At 35.1% G+C, this 16,487-nt stretch overlaps 1 protein-coding gene across 1 annotated transcript in view; it reads left to right on the plus strand.

Moving 5' to 3' along the window:
* The window catches only part of klhdc8a (kelch domain containing 8A), a 14,433-nt gene extending 3,369 nt beyond the window's left edge, over positions 1-11,064 (plus strand). Inside the window, exons 4-5 of the mRNA XM_073825884.1 lie at positions 5,856-5,957; positions 6,045-11,064. Coding sequence (XP_073681985.1) covers positions 5,856-5,957; positions 6,045-6,247 — 305 coding nt within the window. The 3' untranslated portion in view covers positions 6,248-11,064. The remainder of the gene's footprint in view (positions 1-5,855; positions 5,958-6,044) is intronic.
* Positions 11,065-16,487: the final 5,423 nt, after the last annotated feature.

Below are 16,487 nucleotides of genomic sequence, written 5' to 3' on the forward strand. Positions count from 1 at the left end.
TATAACAGCAATATGAAAGTACGTTGCTCATATTTACATCCAAATGGCAATTGTTTCACATAGAAGAGAACCCAAACTTGACCCTGGATTTATATGTAATCTAAAATAAATATGCTTTCCATTGATGTATGGTTTGTTAGGATAAGACAATATTTGGCCGAGATTCAACTATTTGAAAATCTGGAATCTGAGGGTGCAAAAAAAATCGAAATAATAAGAAAATCACCTTTAAAGTTGTCCAAATGAAGTTCTTAGCAATGCATATTACTAATCAAAAATTAGGTTTAAATACATTTACAGTAGGACATGATCTTTACTTTATATCCTAATGATTTTTGGCATAAAAGAAAAATCTGTAATTTTCACCCGTACAATGTATTTTTGGCTATTGTTACAAATATACCCGTGGCTACTTAAGACTGGTTTTGTGGTCCAGGGTCACATATAATGCTTAAATTGGTTAGGAAGATTTTATTTCAAGAAATTAATATTTTTATTTACCAAGGGTGCATTAAATTGATCAAAAGTAATAGTAAAGTAATTTATAATGTGATAATTGTTTTCTATTTTAAATAAATGCTATTGTTTGAATCCTGAAAACAAATTCAGCATGTTTTCCAAAAAATATTAAGCAGCACAACCATTTTCAACATAAATAATAAGAAATGCTTCTTGAGAAGCAAATCAACATATTAGAATAATTTCTGAAGGAAGACTGGAGTAATGATGCTGAAAATTCAGCGTTGCATCACAGGAATAAATTACATTTTAAAATATATTTAAATGGAAAATTTAACTTGTTTTAAATTGTAAAAATATTGTACATTTTTACTGTTTTTACTATATTTTTCATCAAATAAATGCGGATTTGGTAAGCATAAGAGACTTTAACTTTAAAAAAAATGTTACCAACCCCCAACTTTTGAACAGTGTTTGCGTATTTTAAAAGGGATAGTTTGTCTAAGAATGAAAGTTCTGTTATTATCTTCTCTTTCTTTACTGTTTTTGTTATTAAAATAAAAATCAGTAGGGTCCAAAATACCACTAAAACACATTGACTTTTATTCTATGGACTAATACTACACTACATGTAAAGAAGTTTGGGGTCATTAGTGTTTTTTAAAATAAATTAATATTTTTATTCATCAAGGATGCATTAAATTGATCAAAAGTGACAGTAAAGACATTTATAATGTTACATAATATAATCAGCACAACTGTTTTCAACATTTATAATAATAAAAAAATGTTTTTGAGCAGCAAATCAGCATATTAGAATTTCCAAAAGTTTCTAAAAAAGTTCTTTTAACTTTTTGATTGTTTTTTACTCTAGTACTAATCAAAAAAATACAGCCTTGCTGAACATAAGAGACTTCTCTTAAAAATATTTCGAAAACTTACCAAACCCAAAATTATGAAAGGTAGTGTATGTTCATAAATGGCTAGATTGCAAAAGATTGCATTGATAAATAGGTTTATGAAGCATTTTATGAACATTGACAACTATAAAATCAACATCCTAGACCAGCTAAAACCAACCTATCAATCTTAGTCTAACTTCAATATGTCTTTTCTACAGGGTTTTCACTACACGATGCATTGCAAAAAATAAGCTCAGTGCTGAAACTCTATGAATACTATAACATGTGCATATAGACACCAAATTAAATAAGCTCTGCTTGAGCATGTGGCATGAAACAAGCCTTAGTCTTAATCTGTGAAATCTTCAAGAACAATTGTTTTAGCTGTTGAATGCGTATCAGCAAAAAATGTTTCAACGCACAAATATATTAGTAATCTTGATAACTGTTCCCTTTTTATTAGATTTAGTTTTTTTCACGGATTAACCCAAAAAAGGGGGTGGAAAGATACAATGTGTGACAAAACGTAAGACCTGCTGAAATGAGTTATTGATTTCTCTCCAGCTTCTCACGCTTTTTCTTCCTCTACATCGTTTCCGCTCAAATCTGATCTTTTCTAATCAGATTCAGCAGATGGGAAAATTGGACTTTTTTTGGCCCCAAGGGCGATAAAAGAAAGTTCCTATCATGAGTGGGCAGCGAGGAGGTCAACTTGAACAACTGAACTTTGCGCGCCGGCGTATGAATCATTTCTCTCTTTTTTAATTATTCCATTACTGGCATGTGTGTCAGTCAACAGGTGCACGAGCCGCCGTTCACAGAGCCGCACGAGGGATTAAGCCTCGCTATCTAATTTCCTTCTGCCCGAATCCGCCACCGGCAATAAAAACCCTCGCGTGCAAGTCTCCCAATCTAATATAACTAGCCGATAAGATTGTGGGATAGGAAGGGGGCGTTAAATGATGCTATTCAGAAACACATTGTCATCCCTTATCCATAGCTCATCCAGATAGATAGCTGAGCCCATCTGCTCTTTTGTCTTAAAGCGGGCTGCTGCGCAGAGGGTTATATCCCGAGAAAATCCCAGTTTGTAGACAAGATGGATGTGCTCTTTATTAAACATCCAACTTGACACTGTATACTGGCTAATTGAGCTGCGGCAGATCCGGAACAGCATGTTTTATAACTTTATGCCAAATGAACAGGACCACACCACCTGTTTGAAGGGAATATGAGTTTGCATCTGAATAAAAACCATGCTTGGCATGAGGAAAAGTGAAAGGGCATCACTGTTCAACAGAAGTAATGTCAGATTTTCAGCCAACAACAGAGCGAGCGTTGCACGCCAAGGGCTGAAATCAATATCCTGTCCAAAGTTGACAGACCCTTCATTGCTCATTCAAGTCGGACACTTTGATCTTGTTCCAAATTTCCAAATTTGCAGCAAAACATCAATAAATGATTTAACTAAAATCAAACTTTGTGAGCAGCATTGTTCTCCATTGACTACTTAGGCTTTTACCTTTTAAAGCAGCATCCTGAATGAATATTGCATAAGGTCTTTCAGTAACATAAAGTCAACAATGCCATTAATTTTGGGCAAGAAACATCCACTTAGACCAGAAAAGGTCATATATATATGCATTATGACGATATACAGCCCTATCTCACCTCTATTCATGTGATATTGTGTGTAAATACATAAGACACAACAACGGAGTGTCTTTAAAAAGACTTTTGTGTGAACGGATACAAATCTTAGTTTGACAGTTTAACAGCTGAGCCCAAGCCTCCGTTACTAATTCAAATTCTAAAGTCACTTTAGAACTAGTAATGAAGAAACGTTGAGTTGCTTCATCGAAAGCTTATTGTATTACTGTATTAAAAGCTTACTGTATTATGCAGAGTAATATGAGAGAGAGATGGACTGGGCGAGTGTGATTACCTGCATCTGATACAGCATTCATTCTTCAACTTAATCTCATATTCACAATAAAGACTGGCGTTCTGACAACGCAAGCTTTATGCTTATCTCCACTTTTATATATGCATACAACCCAGCATACATGCACATACAGTAGAGCTCAAAAGTTTACATACAAATTGCGGAATCTGCGAAATGTTAATTATTTGACCAGAATAAGAGGGATCATACAAAATGCATGTTATTGTTTTAGTTTTTACTGACTTGAATAAGATTTTTCACATAAAAGACATTTACATATGGTCCACAAAAGAAAATAGTTGCATTTATAAAAATGACCCTGTTCAAAAATTTACATATACTTTTTTAGTGCTAGTTGTTCATGAGTCCCTTGCTTATCCTGAACAGTTAAACTGCCCGCTGTTTTTTTTTAAAAATCCTTTAGGTCCCACAAATTCTTTGGTTTTTCGGCATTTTTGTGTATTTGAACCTTTTCTAACAACGACTGTATGATTTTGAGATCCATCTTTTGACACTGAGGGCAACTGAGGGACTTGAATGCAACTATGACAGAAAGTTCAAACACTCACTGATGCTCCAGAAGGAAAAACTATGCATTAAGCTTAAACTTTTGAACAGAATGAAGATGTGTGCAATTTCTTATTTTGAGTAATTTTTTTTTTCATTTGGTACTGCCTTTCAGAAGCTACAGAAGATACTTACATGTTTCCCAGAAGACAAACTAAATTAAATTTACCATGATATTCAGATTCAAAAGTTTTCACCCCTGCCTCTTAATGCATCACGTGTCCTTATGAAGCATAGGCTAAGTGAGTGTTTATTTTCTCTTGTGGACTATATGTAAATGTCTTTTATGTAAAATATCTTATTCAGGTCAGTACTAAATAAAAAGTAACATGCATTTTGTATGATCCCTCTTATTTTGGTAAAAAAGATAACATTTTGCTGATTCTGCAAGGCGTATGTAAACTTTTGATCTCATCTGTATATATCACTTTTACTCTCTCTCTTCACGAACATTGATTTTTAATAACTTTAAATACTTCAATTGTGCACCAAACACTACGAATATACAAGTATCGGATCAGGACTCAATGACTCTGAGTGGATCAGGGACACAAAAATCTTGATTGGGACATGCCTCGTAAATACTATTATTAAATACTACTATTATTTATTGAATAATAATATTATACATAATAATAAACATAATAATATTATAAGATAACAGCCATCATAAAAGTTGCTAAGGAATTCAGTGGAAAGTACAAAGGCAGCGCTCTGTTACACTGCATTAAAATTACATAAAATATGATGTGATGTGGTTTTGCCCTCAGCCAAAACTATTTGCTCTGGAACAAATAACGGATTAATGACACCAAAGACTGCCCATTAGATTTACCCAAAAGGAATTACATCTCATGTTTAACCACTATAGAGACATCAGAGCCAGCGGCAAATTCCAGAAGATCTGGCCTGAAAGAAGCTGAGGCTGCTTTTGTTGCATTTATGAGTGCTGAATTCCTCCAAAATCTCCAAAAACATCAAATTTTCAAATAGACATTATCTTTATTACCAAAAACCATATATTTGAAGTCTAAACAACTACATTCTTACCTAAAAACTCCCAAAACTACATTCAGACACAAAAACTGTGAAACGGTTGGAGTTCTGATATCACTACAATATCGCATTCCTCTCAGCCAATCATTTTCTTTCACATGTGTTGGAGTGCATTTTAGGATTGGCTGATTTATAAAAAATGCATGCAGTGAAAAACAATTATGGTTTTGATCAGTTATATATACCTAAGTGCTGTGAGCATCTGCAAACATGCTTTTGCAATCAAAGCTCATCTCTGTTTTTCAACATCATGTCAACAAGCATGGCAAAAGGAGTTGGCATCTCTCAAACAACCATCATTATTCTAATGCCGTTTGTGTGTTATTGGCTGTGATTGTGCTTTTTGGATGATTAGGTTGACTGAGAAATGTAAATAATGTGCCAAATTAACGTTGTACATCTGTGAAACACAGAAAGCTGCAGAGCTCCTCCAACTTCCTTTTCGAAGCAATTAAAGTGTTCTAGCTCAGTAATTTTTTTGAAGAAACGGCCCTTGCATTTATTACGGCGAGCCATTGGCTTAGTTATTAGACAGATATTAGATCCTGCAAATGGAAAACAGTCTGTCAGCTTTAATCGACAAGCTCGCAGGCTCTAATCTGCGGGAAAGTCCTTTATTTCCATTTCCTCTTTAGACGTTTTAGGAAAGGCTGTCAAACTAAACAGTTTCGAATTATACATAAGCTAGTTAATTTTCTTTCACCCCATTGTATAAATCTGATTTATTGTGTCAGATTTTAAATCACACAGTGCTAATGCTGAACAGTGTGTTAAAATACCCTCTTGCGTTTCATTTTAATGTACAAACTATACGCAGGCCATTCTTAAAATGACATCTTTTAAAATCGCTGCTAGTGGTGAAATTACAGACTTCACCTCATATTTATCATTGTATTATTGTTATTTGTGTCTGTTTTGATTCAAAGGAACTTGGTTGAAATCAGAGGACACCGTACCCTTGAAGACCAAGCGGGCAGACTTTGCCGCAGCCATCGTGCGAGGCAGAATGATCGTGGCGGGAGGTCTAGGTATGGAAGTTGCGCCATAATATATTTATCTACTGCACAGTTGCTGTCACGGTTGGTGTCATCCAAACATCTGCTCTCTTCCTACAGGCCATCAGCCATCAGTGCTGGACACTGTCGAAGCCTTCCATCCCGAAAAAAGAAAATGGGAAAGGCTGTCTCCCATGGCAACGCCACGTTGCTCTGCCTCCAGCATTGTGATCCGCGATCGCCTGCTGGTGGTAGGAGGCGTCAATCAAGTCCCAAGCTCCGCCCACGAGATCCTATACGTGAAAGAGGAGGAGATTCTTTAACCAGGGAACTTTAGGTTTACACATCAGAAAAAGTTGCCTTTGATGATCAAGTAAAACACAAATTTTCACACTAAAGGTGCGGTCAAAATTACCACTGCAGGTGAATCCAGCATGTCCGATTGGAAGGTTCTCAATTCAGTTTTCGCTCATGTTCAGGTTAGTCAAGCAAATCCTTCTTTATGAGTTGTGCTTCATACATTTCTAAATTATTGACAACTGACCATTTTTGCAAACTTTTGCAGGCAAAACCTGCACAATTGATTCTTTCGCAAAGACCTGACTCCCCTTAAAGGATTAGTTCACTTCTAGAACAAAAATTTACAGATAATATACTCACCCCCTTGTCATCCGAGATGTTCTTTCTTTCTTCAGGCGTAAAGAAATTGCATTTATAACTGTTTTGACCCAGATCACACAGACTACGCATACGCATAGCAGAGACGAGACAAGACAAGCATTTGAGGTTAAAAAGTATAGAAGTAAGTTTGTTTTGAAAATAACCAATCATTTCGCTAGAGCAGACCCTTCTTCCTCAGCTGGGATCATTTAGAGCCCTTTGAAGCTGCATTTTGGAAGTTCAAACTTGGGGGCACCGTACATATCCATTATATGGAGAGAAATCCTGAAATGTTTTCCTCAAAATACAATTTCTCTATGACTGAAGAAAGAGAGACATGAACATCTTGGATGACAAAGGGGTGAGTACATTATAGGTAAATTATTGTTCTGAAAGTGAACTAATCCTTTAATTAGTGAAAACTACATGCAGAGCAAAGAGGAAACTGACAACACCGACAGACAAGACAGAGCGGGTTACTTTTGGTATAAAACAAAGTCAAAACAAAGTTTAAGAAATTCAAACAATAAATACTAGGGATGTAACGGCATTATCAATATCGTGGTATCACAATAGTAAAACTGTCTCGATATCATTGTGGTCACATGACGATATAAAACGATATGTCTTCCGGGCAAAAAATTTAGTTTTTAAGATATATTGAAATTTCTTATTTTAACATAATAGGTCTTTAAAGTTGGGTTTTGGACTATTATGCTTTGGCACAGTATCTGTCAAACACTAAAACCGAAAGCTTAATTATGGCTTAATCTCTTAAAGTCTGTTTTTTGCTCTGCGTTTCAAAGCGAAGCGTGCACTTCGTTTAGGCGATCAGATGATTACAGCATTTCACTAGAATTGTAGGGGGATGCATTTTTTTAAGCCTGTTTTCACTGAAGCTGGATTTTCCTGTCAAAATAAAAGCTTCACTGCTGTTTCCGTCAAAATAAAAGCGTAAAACTGCAGTATGAATTGCTGACAGTTAGCAGTTTAAATGGTTACCGTTACTGCAGTTCAAATTCAAAATATAATTTAAAATGTAGAAATTATTATTAAAGTATTATTTGCTTACTGTAGTGTAAAGCAAAAAATATATACCTATGAAATATTCATTTTAATTTATTTTACAGTGCAATTGTTTTACAATATATGACTATCACTCTCTTAGAAATAACAATAATATAAAATTGTTGTTATTATTATTATATTCTAATTTGTTTGGCTTCCTCAAACACCAGTGTGAATGTAATTTAGACTGAGACAGTATACCACAAATAAAAAGAGGGTTGAGTCTCCTTTAAAGTTCAGTTCAAGTCAATTCACTGACTTTTTTCTGACTCACGTTAAGAACATGGGTTGGAGCTCTTAATTTTGAACGCTCAAAGTGCATTAGATAAAATAATGTAACTTTAAAATGTGCTAATTTACATTTTTTTAAGTGTCCATTATCATATCGTGAGATTTTGATATCTTTACATTCCTAAAAAAATATCATTTTGTGACCCTTTAATTTGTCATGACAGATTGCTGTAGCACCTCAGCTTCATGTGAACCGATCATCTCTTTTTTTTTTTTTTTACTAGTTATAGCACAAAATAAGCATGAATGAACACCAGAAGGTATCAATCAAACTCCCAGCAAAGGGTCAGTTGGGGGTTTCGTATGAGGCTGAAAAAAGTATTTTTTGCTTTTATTCAAGCAAATTTGCCAAGCTGACCAACAGAAATCTACTTGGATCATGTGGCGAATTTTCACAACAAGGGTTGTGTCCGAACAGTGAGTCCGTATTCGGAAAGCTGCAGAAAATGAATAACGCGTTCGTACAATGATTCGTACAAATTCGTAAAACCTCACGAATATGATTTTGTATGATTTGTTTAGACACAAATAACAGGTAGGTTTAGGGGCGGGGTTAGATGTAGGTTATTCGTCTGAATTTTTACGAATTGTGGAACGCGTAAAATACCATTTTGTACCATTGTACCATTTGTATAAATTACTATTTTGCAAAAATCGTACAAATTTGTACGAGCAAAGTCACACAAATTCATACTGGATTGGCCACCCACATAAATATGTACGAATTGCCATGAGATCAGGTTGAAATGTTTTATTCCCTTTAGTGGTTTTCTACACTCTTAAAAATAAAGATGCTTTAAAAGGTTCTTCACAGCAGTGCCATAGAAAAACCTTCTTTCGCCACAAAGAACCTTTTGTGAAACAGTAAGGTTCTTCAGATGTTAAAGGTTCTTTATAGAACCATTTAGACAAAAAAAAGGTTCTTTTATGGCATTGTGAAGCAACTTTATTTTTATAAGTGTGGAATATGTCATTTCTTTTCCAAACACGGTATTCAGATTTGGGCACATCCTTACTCGCGTCCAACTTTATCATAAGCAAACAAAGCGAAATCTGTATTGGGGAACTGTGTGGAAAATGTGATGCTTGCAATGCATTGCAAACGCCATAGGGAAGGCTATTGAGTTTCCTTCAAACATCTGTCCTAACTGAATTCAGGTAGCTGGCTACAAAACATGTCAACAGTTGAAATGTAAAATGTCATTGTTGCACGCCTAGCACAAGATTCTCCTCAAACTGTTGCTTCGCCATAAACAGTAGTTTAGCTAAAGCAGAACAATGACAGTAGAAGACAATGTTTACAGTATGTATTGCCTACTCTAGCGCCCTCTGTGGCAATGCTGATGTATTTCATACAATGATGCATGAAATCAAACTAGATTTGGTGTTTATGTACTTGCGTAGAGTATGTTTTGGGCATATTGTCAGCACAACAAGGTTCTTGAATGCTAGACTGTTCAAACAAATAAGCTACACTCTATGTGAGGAGGAATAACTAAAGCACATTGTAGGGAACAACATGTATTTTAGTTCCACACAGCTCGCTGTTATTGCCATTATTACAAAATGCACAGCAACGACAATCTGCCTTTTAAAGCCAACAGCACCAAACACCCACTGAATGATCTAAGCCAACGGCATATGCACAAACACACCTTCAGAAACACAAGTGTTTGAGAATAGAAACAGATTTAGCAGTCTCCCTATAACGGTGTCTAGAGATATTTTTAGGGTATTTACAGGGTTGCTAATTAATCTCCTGCTATTTTAGCATGATCAATACAGCAGAGGTTTTATTAGTGTTAACTTTAGGATATTAATTGTGCGTACCTCACTGCATTAGTGGTGTAGGAGGTGTTGTGAACAGGTTTTGGTGGTTCGTATGGTGAATAATGTTGGTTATTTTTCACTCATTATGGTCAGTTTCATCCTTGTCAAAGGTAATTTGCACTGCTGTAGCACATACATGCAAACCTTTTTATAAATGTTTACAGGGTCTTTAGCATTTCATGGTAGCATCAAGTACTTTGTATTTAAAAAAAACCTTGAAATCAAAAATTGGGAGTTTTGAGACTTTTAAAAAAGTCTTTCAAATGTCTTGCCACAATGTGCTTTTTAAATAAGAAATACATCAAAACAGGACACTCTACAACAAATTTCATGGGTTTTTTGATATTACACTAATAAGATACTGAGTGTGTTTACTGTACATGCACAATCCTGGCAATGCAAGAAATGTTTACGTGAGATTGGTTTATATATACACTATCAATTTTTAAGAAGTCTCTTCTGCTTATCAAGCCATGCATTTATTTAATCCAATGTACAGCAAAAACTGTAAAATTTTGAAATAGTTTGACTATTTAAAACTATTTTAACTGTTTTCTATTTGAATATATTTTAAAATGTAATTTATTCCTGTGATTTTTTAGCATTATTACTCCTTCACAGATCATTCGAATATTCTGATTTGCTGCTCGACAAACATGTATTATTATTATTAACAGCTGATAATGTTTTGTATCTTTGTATCTTTGATCACAGGAATAAATTACATTTTAAAACATATTCAAATAGAAAACTGTTATTTTAAACAGTAAAAATATTTCAACATTTTACAGTCCTTGCTGTACTTTAGGTCAAACGAATGCTGGCTTGTTGAGCAGAGGAGACTTCTTTAAATGGCTTAAACAGTTTATGACCTTCAGCTAATAAAAGAAAACCATTTGTGTGTTTATATGACCTTACATGCTGCTGGGTTATATTATACATAATCAGTGCAAGACAGTGCAAGTAAACACACTCATTGTCAGCACAGAGTTCAGAGATGCAGTATTTTGAATGGAAATAAAGTTAAAAGCCTTTAGGGAAATCATCATAGCTATGGCCAGTATCATTAAATGATGTTTACTTTTTTCTATTATGATATTTCCACTTGGCCATTTGCTCTCATTTTGTTAGGATAATGTGTCTTGGATGCACATAGCAATAAAATGAAGCACTGTAATGTATGATTTTCTACAATGCTTGTACGTTTGTGGTTTTGCCATTAAATGAACTTTGTCTCCTGCTCTGGTCTGGTTTCCACTTCCTCGTTTCATGGTTCAAATGCACCCTGGCACTCTTATCTAGAAGGGAAAAAAGAGAAACGCTTGGTTTTCTTTTCTCTTTTTATTTAATAATGTCAAATAGTGACTCACTTACTCTAGTCTTGAGCAGGATGGTGGTTGACACAGAATGAGGAGCGACTCTAACCGTGTGGACTCCTGGCCTGAGGTTTATTTGTCTCTATTGATTTCTCTCACCTCTGCAGAGGTGAAATGTGTCTCGCGGTCCTATCGGCCACGCTCAGACCTGCTGAAACACACTGCAGAGATGCAGTTAAAAAGTGCTGCAGTGGTTCTACACAGTTTATCTGCAAAATGAGGCTAGTGCTGATGTGTTATTGTGTTCTGGACTGCTTGGAAGACACTTGGCCTGCTTTCCAGGAAGCAGTAAAGCTTAGTTGTTAGTTTAAACTACAACTAAGTCTTAGTTGTTAGTTTAAACAGGTATGTGGATGAGAAATTAGATGATAAGTGAATCTTTACAGTATAAATATGTATTAAACAGTTGTAATTTGTTTGCCTGTCCATCCATTTCCTTTAATTTCGTCCAGTACTCCTATAAAGTGACTGCTAATTGGATGGCTGCAGGGCTGCCCGATTCGCGAATCGTTCATTTGAGCCGATTCTTTAATGATTTGGACCAACCAATTTGTGTGCAAATTAGTGATGGGTCGATGGAAAGATCGGATCATTTAAATTACAGGATCTTTAAATTTCTTTTAGACAAAGAACTAATCATTATTCGTGTCATTTCGTTCCTTTAAACGGAGTTAAATAGGCTGTTTTCAATGCCTAAATTCCCTGAGCACGTCCGCATAACAATTTTGATCATATTCCAAAAAGGAAATTAATATAATACAGCCAAGGATGGATTATCATTAGTCTGCCTTTCGAGTCTCGAATCGTTTATTTGTCATGTGGCAAACGCTCAAGGAACAAATCGTTCATGGAATTTCTTTGAAGGACAATGTGAGTTAAGTACTTGAACATTTTTGCCCGTTTTAAATTATTTTGATCATCCTCAAAGACTTTAAGGCTGGTTATTTTTAATGAATGCAAAGTTTTTGCGAACCCTGGGTGAGGTAAACAACAACGCAACATTTAGTTTGTTTTTATTTTTTAAGAGATAGAATATTTAGCTGACACAAAACAGGAGAGATTCAGTATCATTATCAAGGGGGTAAGTTAGAATTTAGTTTGGACACTATGGATGTTCATCTTTAACTTTGTTGTTATGCTGTTTTGTGTTCATCTGCTTCTCTCATTGCTGTTTTTACACTGACTATCACTCTGTATAGACTTATACAATCAGATACAATAATTTCTTACAATTTTCTTACAATATTTCTTAGTAAATTAAACATTCACTTCAGTGGACTCGATGCTTTCAACTGATTTTCTATTGAACTGTCACCAGCTGAACTATCTTGCTATTTAGCTACTTAATTAAGCTACAAACTTAATCATAATGCACAATGTTTCCATCTAATATGTATTTTGAGGTGCAGCTCGTAATGTTAATGGAGAGTTTCCACTAGTTAGCAGTAAACTGCTAATGTTACCTCACCTGAATGATCGTGTGTTGGATGTAATCTTTGGAATGGAAATATAGATGTTTTATGTTATTATTTATCATACTGTTTCTGATTATTTCAGTTAATGTCATAAAACTAGCGAACTAAGCCAGTAATAGTACTGAAAGTGTCGTGTAAACATGGCTGAAACCGAGAAAAGCAGAGGAACAGACAACTGATTCAATTGAATCATTAAGCTGGAAGGGCTCAGATTGATTCAAACATTCATTTCAAGCGATTCGCTAGCAAAAACAGCTTTTCGAAACTGCAAATTAGTTAAACCATTGCGGATCGCGAATCATTTAGATCGGAATTTCGGAGAGGGTTCACGAATAATTTTGCGAATCATTTGAAAGGAAAGAAGCATCTTATCGCAAAATGATCAATTATAAAAAATAAAATACAATTTATATACTTTTTAACCTCAAATGCTCGTCTTGTCTAGCTCTGTGTGTGTTCTTCTTAGAGATTAAAAAGTATATAAATTGTAAAGATAATATCATTAGATAAGACTCTTCCTCCTCGGCTGGGATCGTTTAGAGCACTTTAAAGCTGCATTTAAACTGCATTTTAGAAGTTCAAACCTGCACCATAGAAGTCCATTATATGGAGAAAAATCCTGAAATATTTTCCTCATAAAAAAATAATTTCTTTACGACTGAAGAAAGAAAGACACGAACAGCTTGGATGACAAGGGGGTGAGTACATTATCTGTAATTTTTTGTTCTGAAAGTGAACCACTCCTTTAAGGATAGAACTATAGTTTCCAATATCAGACATCTCTTGTTGATTTTCAAGGGTGTAGAATTTAGTAGGGATGCTATGACATGTCCCAACCAATATCCAGCCACTACTTTTTTTCCCTAGCAACAATTTTGATCAAACAAATGTCTGTTGTCTGCTGCGATGTCCTCACCAATTCCATAAACCTGCTAACCCTGTTTCAAACCAGCTTGACCAAAAGATGTTTACCTTGTCAGGCACCTAGCTGTTTCCTCCAAAAAATTCCTGAAACCAGTTAAGACTATAGCTATAGGTTTGTTGTGTGTGTGTTTCTTTCTTAACAGGTTAGGAACCCATCGAGCGATGGAAAGTATCAATGAATTTGAACCAGTTCATTGGAACAAACCATCCGGAGCGATCCACTCAAGTGAACTAAATCGAACTGTCAACCCTAGTGACAAGGCTGCACTTATATCGTTTACCACTTGGTGACACTGTTAATCAGTTTATATACTTAAAGTGACAGAACTGTCGTGCTTAGTCTACCACAGAAACCTATTTAGTTTGGCTTTATGTTATGTCATAATAAGTTAAAGTTATGACAGGAACACAAGATGCTCTAGGAATAACAGGAACATCCGGAACTGCATTGGATTTAATAAGCAAACATGCATTATACTTTAACAAGCACATGATTTTTCTAGGAGAAACTAATCTTTACACTCTCATTTGTGAATCGCTTCCTATTCTGGACATGAAGAGGCACTAAAGGTGAAATGTTCTGGGGCTGAAGTACCTTTTTATGATGTGATACATGCGGTCAAGCTACTCTGTAACCAAACCTTCCTGTCTGAGGTGCCTCATGGCCCCATCGACCTGGTCAATATTCTGATCACGTGACTTGGGCAAGCTCAGGACCACCGTGGTGACTGTCGGGGACGACTTTTGCACCTCAGTGGAGAATTTTCCACATTAGTTGTGTTAAGCTATCTGCGGCACGGCTCTGAATGTATTACAGCGGAGCTTTAATGATGTTTAGGTGTAAGAACAATGAGGTAAAATTTAGTCTAAAGTGGAAAATGCTTACCCTCTGCGCTAAACTAGCACGCTTATGACTCAGAATGGGGAACAAATTATACAATTCTCTGCTATTCCGGAGAACATGATTGCAACAAGCAGGGTTTGAAATAATGTTCTCTTATATTTAATAACAAATCGAGCGGTGTGATATAACACAATTTTCATTCCTCATATTGAAGCAAATGGAACGCATGCTGCTACACGCTGAAGCTCAGTAAAGCCACATAATGGGATTTGCGAGGTTGAATCAGATAGGTAACTCTTGCTGGGTTTGGGGGTGGAATGAGTAGCGGGAAGAAAAAATCAAGCGAATGTCTTTATCTACCGAGAAGATGTTTGTCATAATCATGATGTAGGGCTAAATCTGTGAGTCTTAACCACCTGGGATAATCTGTAAATCTGGATAGATATGAGAGTTTGTGTCTGAAAATGGGATACAGTGTTATTATCATTAGTGGTGCTTGCTATAGGGTTCCGCATTTGAAGTTTGTAATAAACTTTGCACCTCATGAAGTAAGATGCTTCAAATTGCACGGGTGTTCGAGGTGTGCTGTTACTTCTCTAAACCATTGGAGTTACCATTTAAGCCTGGTAGATGAAAAAATTGACAGAAAAATAGCATTAAATTACATAGACAGGAGAGACAAACTGTTACTTTCTGTAGCAACCACTCATTTATTTATTTGATTAAATTTAACTTAATTAAAAGATTTAATAATTTAATTTAATACTTTTTTTTTAAATATTAGTTATATTTTATAATATTTATTTATTTAGTTCATCAAATTTGTTACAAAAGATTTCTATTTCAGGTAAATGCTGTTCTTCTGAACTTTCAACATAATAATAATAATAACAATAAAAATAAATGTTTTTAAAGCAGCAAATCAGAATATTAGAATAATTTCTGAAGGATCATATGACTTAGTAATAATGATTAAAAAAGTGCTTTATAAATATAAAAAATGTTACTGTTCAAAACTGGTAGTTTATATATATATATATATATATATATATATATAAAACAGGGCCGGATTTAGCCAGCCCCATTAGGGGGTGCATGTAGAATATTGGGGGGGCAAGTGTGGGTGAGCTTCTCTAATTATCTATGCAAAGAAAACTATACTAACTATGCTGTCATCATATCAGTCCACCTATCCATATCTCTATCTTCTCCTTTGATCCATTTGATTTGTCTTATAGGTTTTATGTTTGATGCCCTACCCTCTGCATTTACCCGGGCTTGGGACCGGCACAAATAGGACACTGGCTTGTGCCCTTTTGAGGCTGCATTTATGTTTTTTTTTTTTTTTTTTTTTTTTTTAATTTTTACTTTTTTAAATGTCTATATCTATCTATCTATATATCTATCTATCTATCTATCTATCTATCTATCTATCTATCTATCTTTTCATTTTTTTGTCTTTTTATTTTATTCATATATTTTTTTATTTCTTTTTTTGTGTATTTTTTTTACAATTTTTTTTTTTTTTTTAAAGCATCAGTCGTCTGCTTTTCTGTGCAAAAAGACTAACAAATGCATGCATATCTAGGCCTGTGGTTATGCCCTTCTCCTGAGCCAGAATAACTACATTTCTTTTTCTTTCATGTAGCAATAGTGTGGCGGAAGGGAGTAAGAACACGAGACAAAGTGGAGAAAGAGCTTTAGCATGATGCAGATGATATTCCAATCACAAGGGAGGTCACATACATGCGATGGAGCTGAGGAAATGCATTCTTATACCCGTGTAGATATTTGCAGACGGTAGAGAGGTCTTCAAACTCTACATTGCCATCATCATCAGTCTTTTTAAATTATTTTCCAGTCTTTTTGCATTTCAGTTTTCACAGACACTAGTCCATATCGCGATTTGAATTAAGTGACAGACCAACTTTTGATTTATTAATCCAAAAATCGACGAATTCTGTGGTATTCCGCGCTATAGTAAAGTCGGTTTTTATGAATGGAGTGCGCGATCCCGTCCGTGTTTTCGCAGAGGAGACATTGTAAACGCGCGATCATGTAGAGACAGAAATGACATACCTTCGTGTAAATAGGA

Source organism: Garra rufa, chromosome 20, assembly GCF_049309525.1.
Source record: "Garra rufa chromosome 20, GarRuf1.0, whole genome shotgun sequence".
Taxonomy (NCBI): domain Eukaryota; kingdom Metazoa; phylum Chordata; class Actinopteri; order Cypriniformes; family Cyprinidae; genus Garra; species Garra rufa.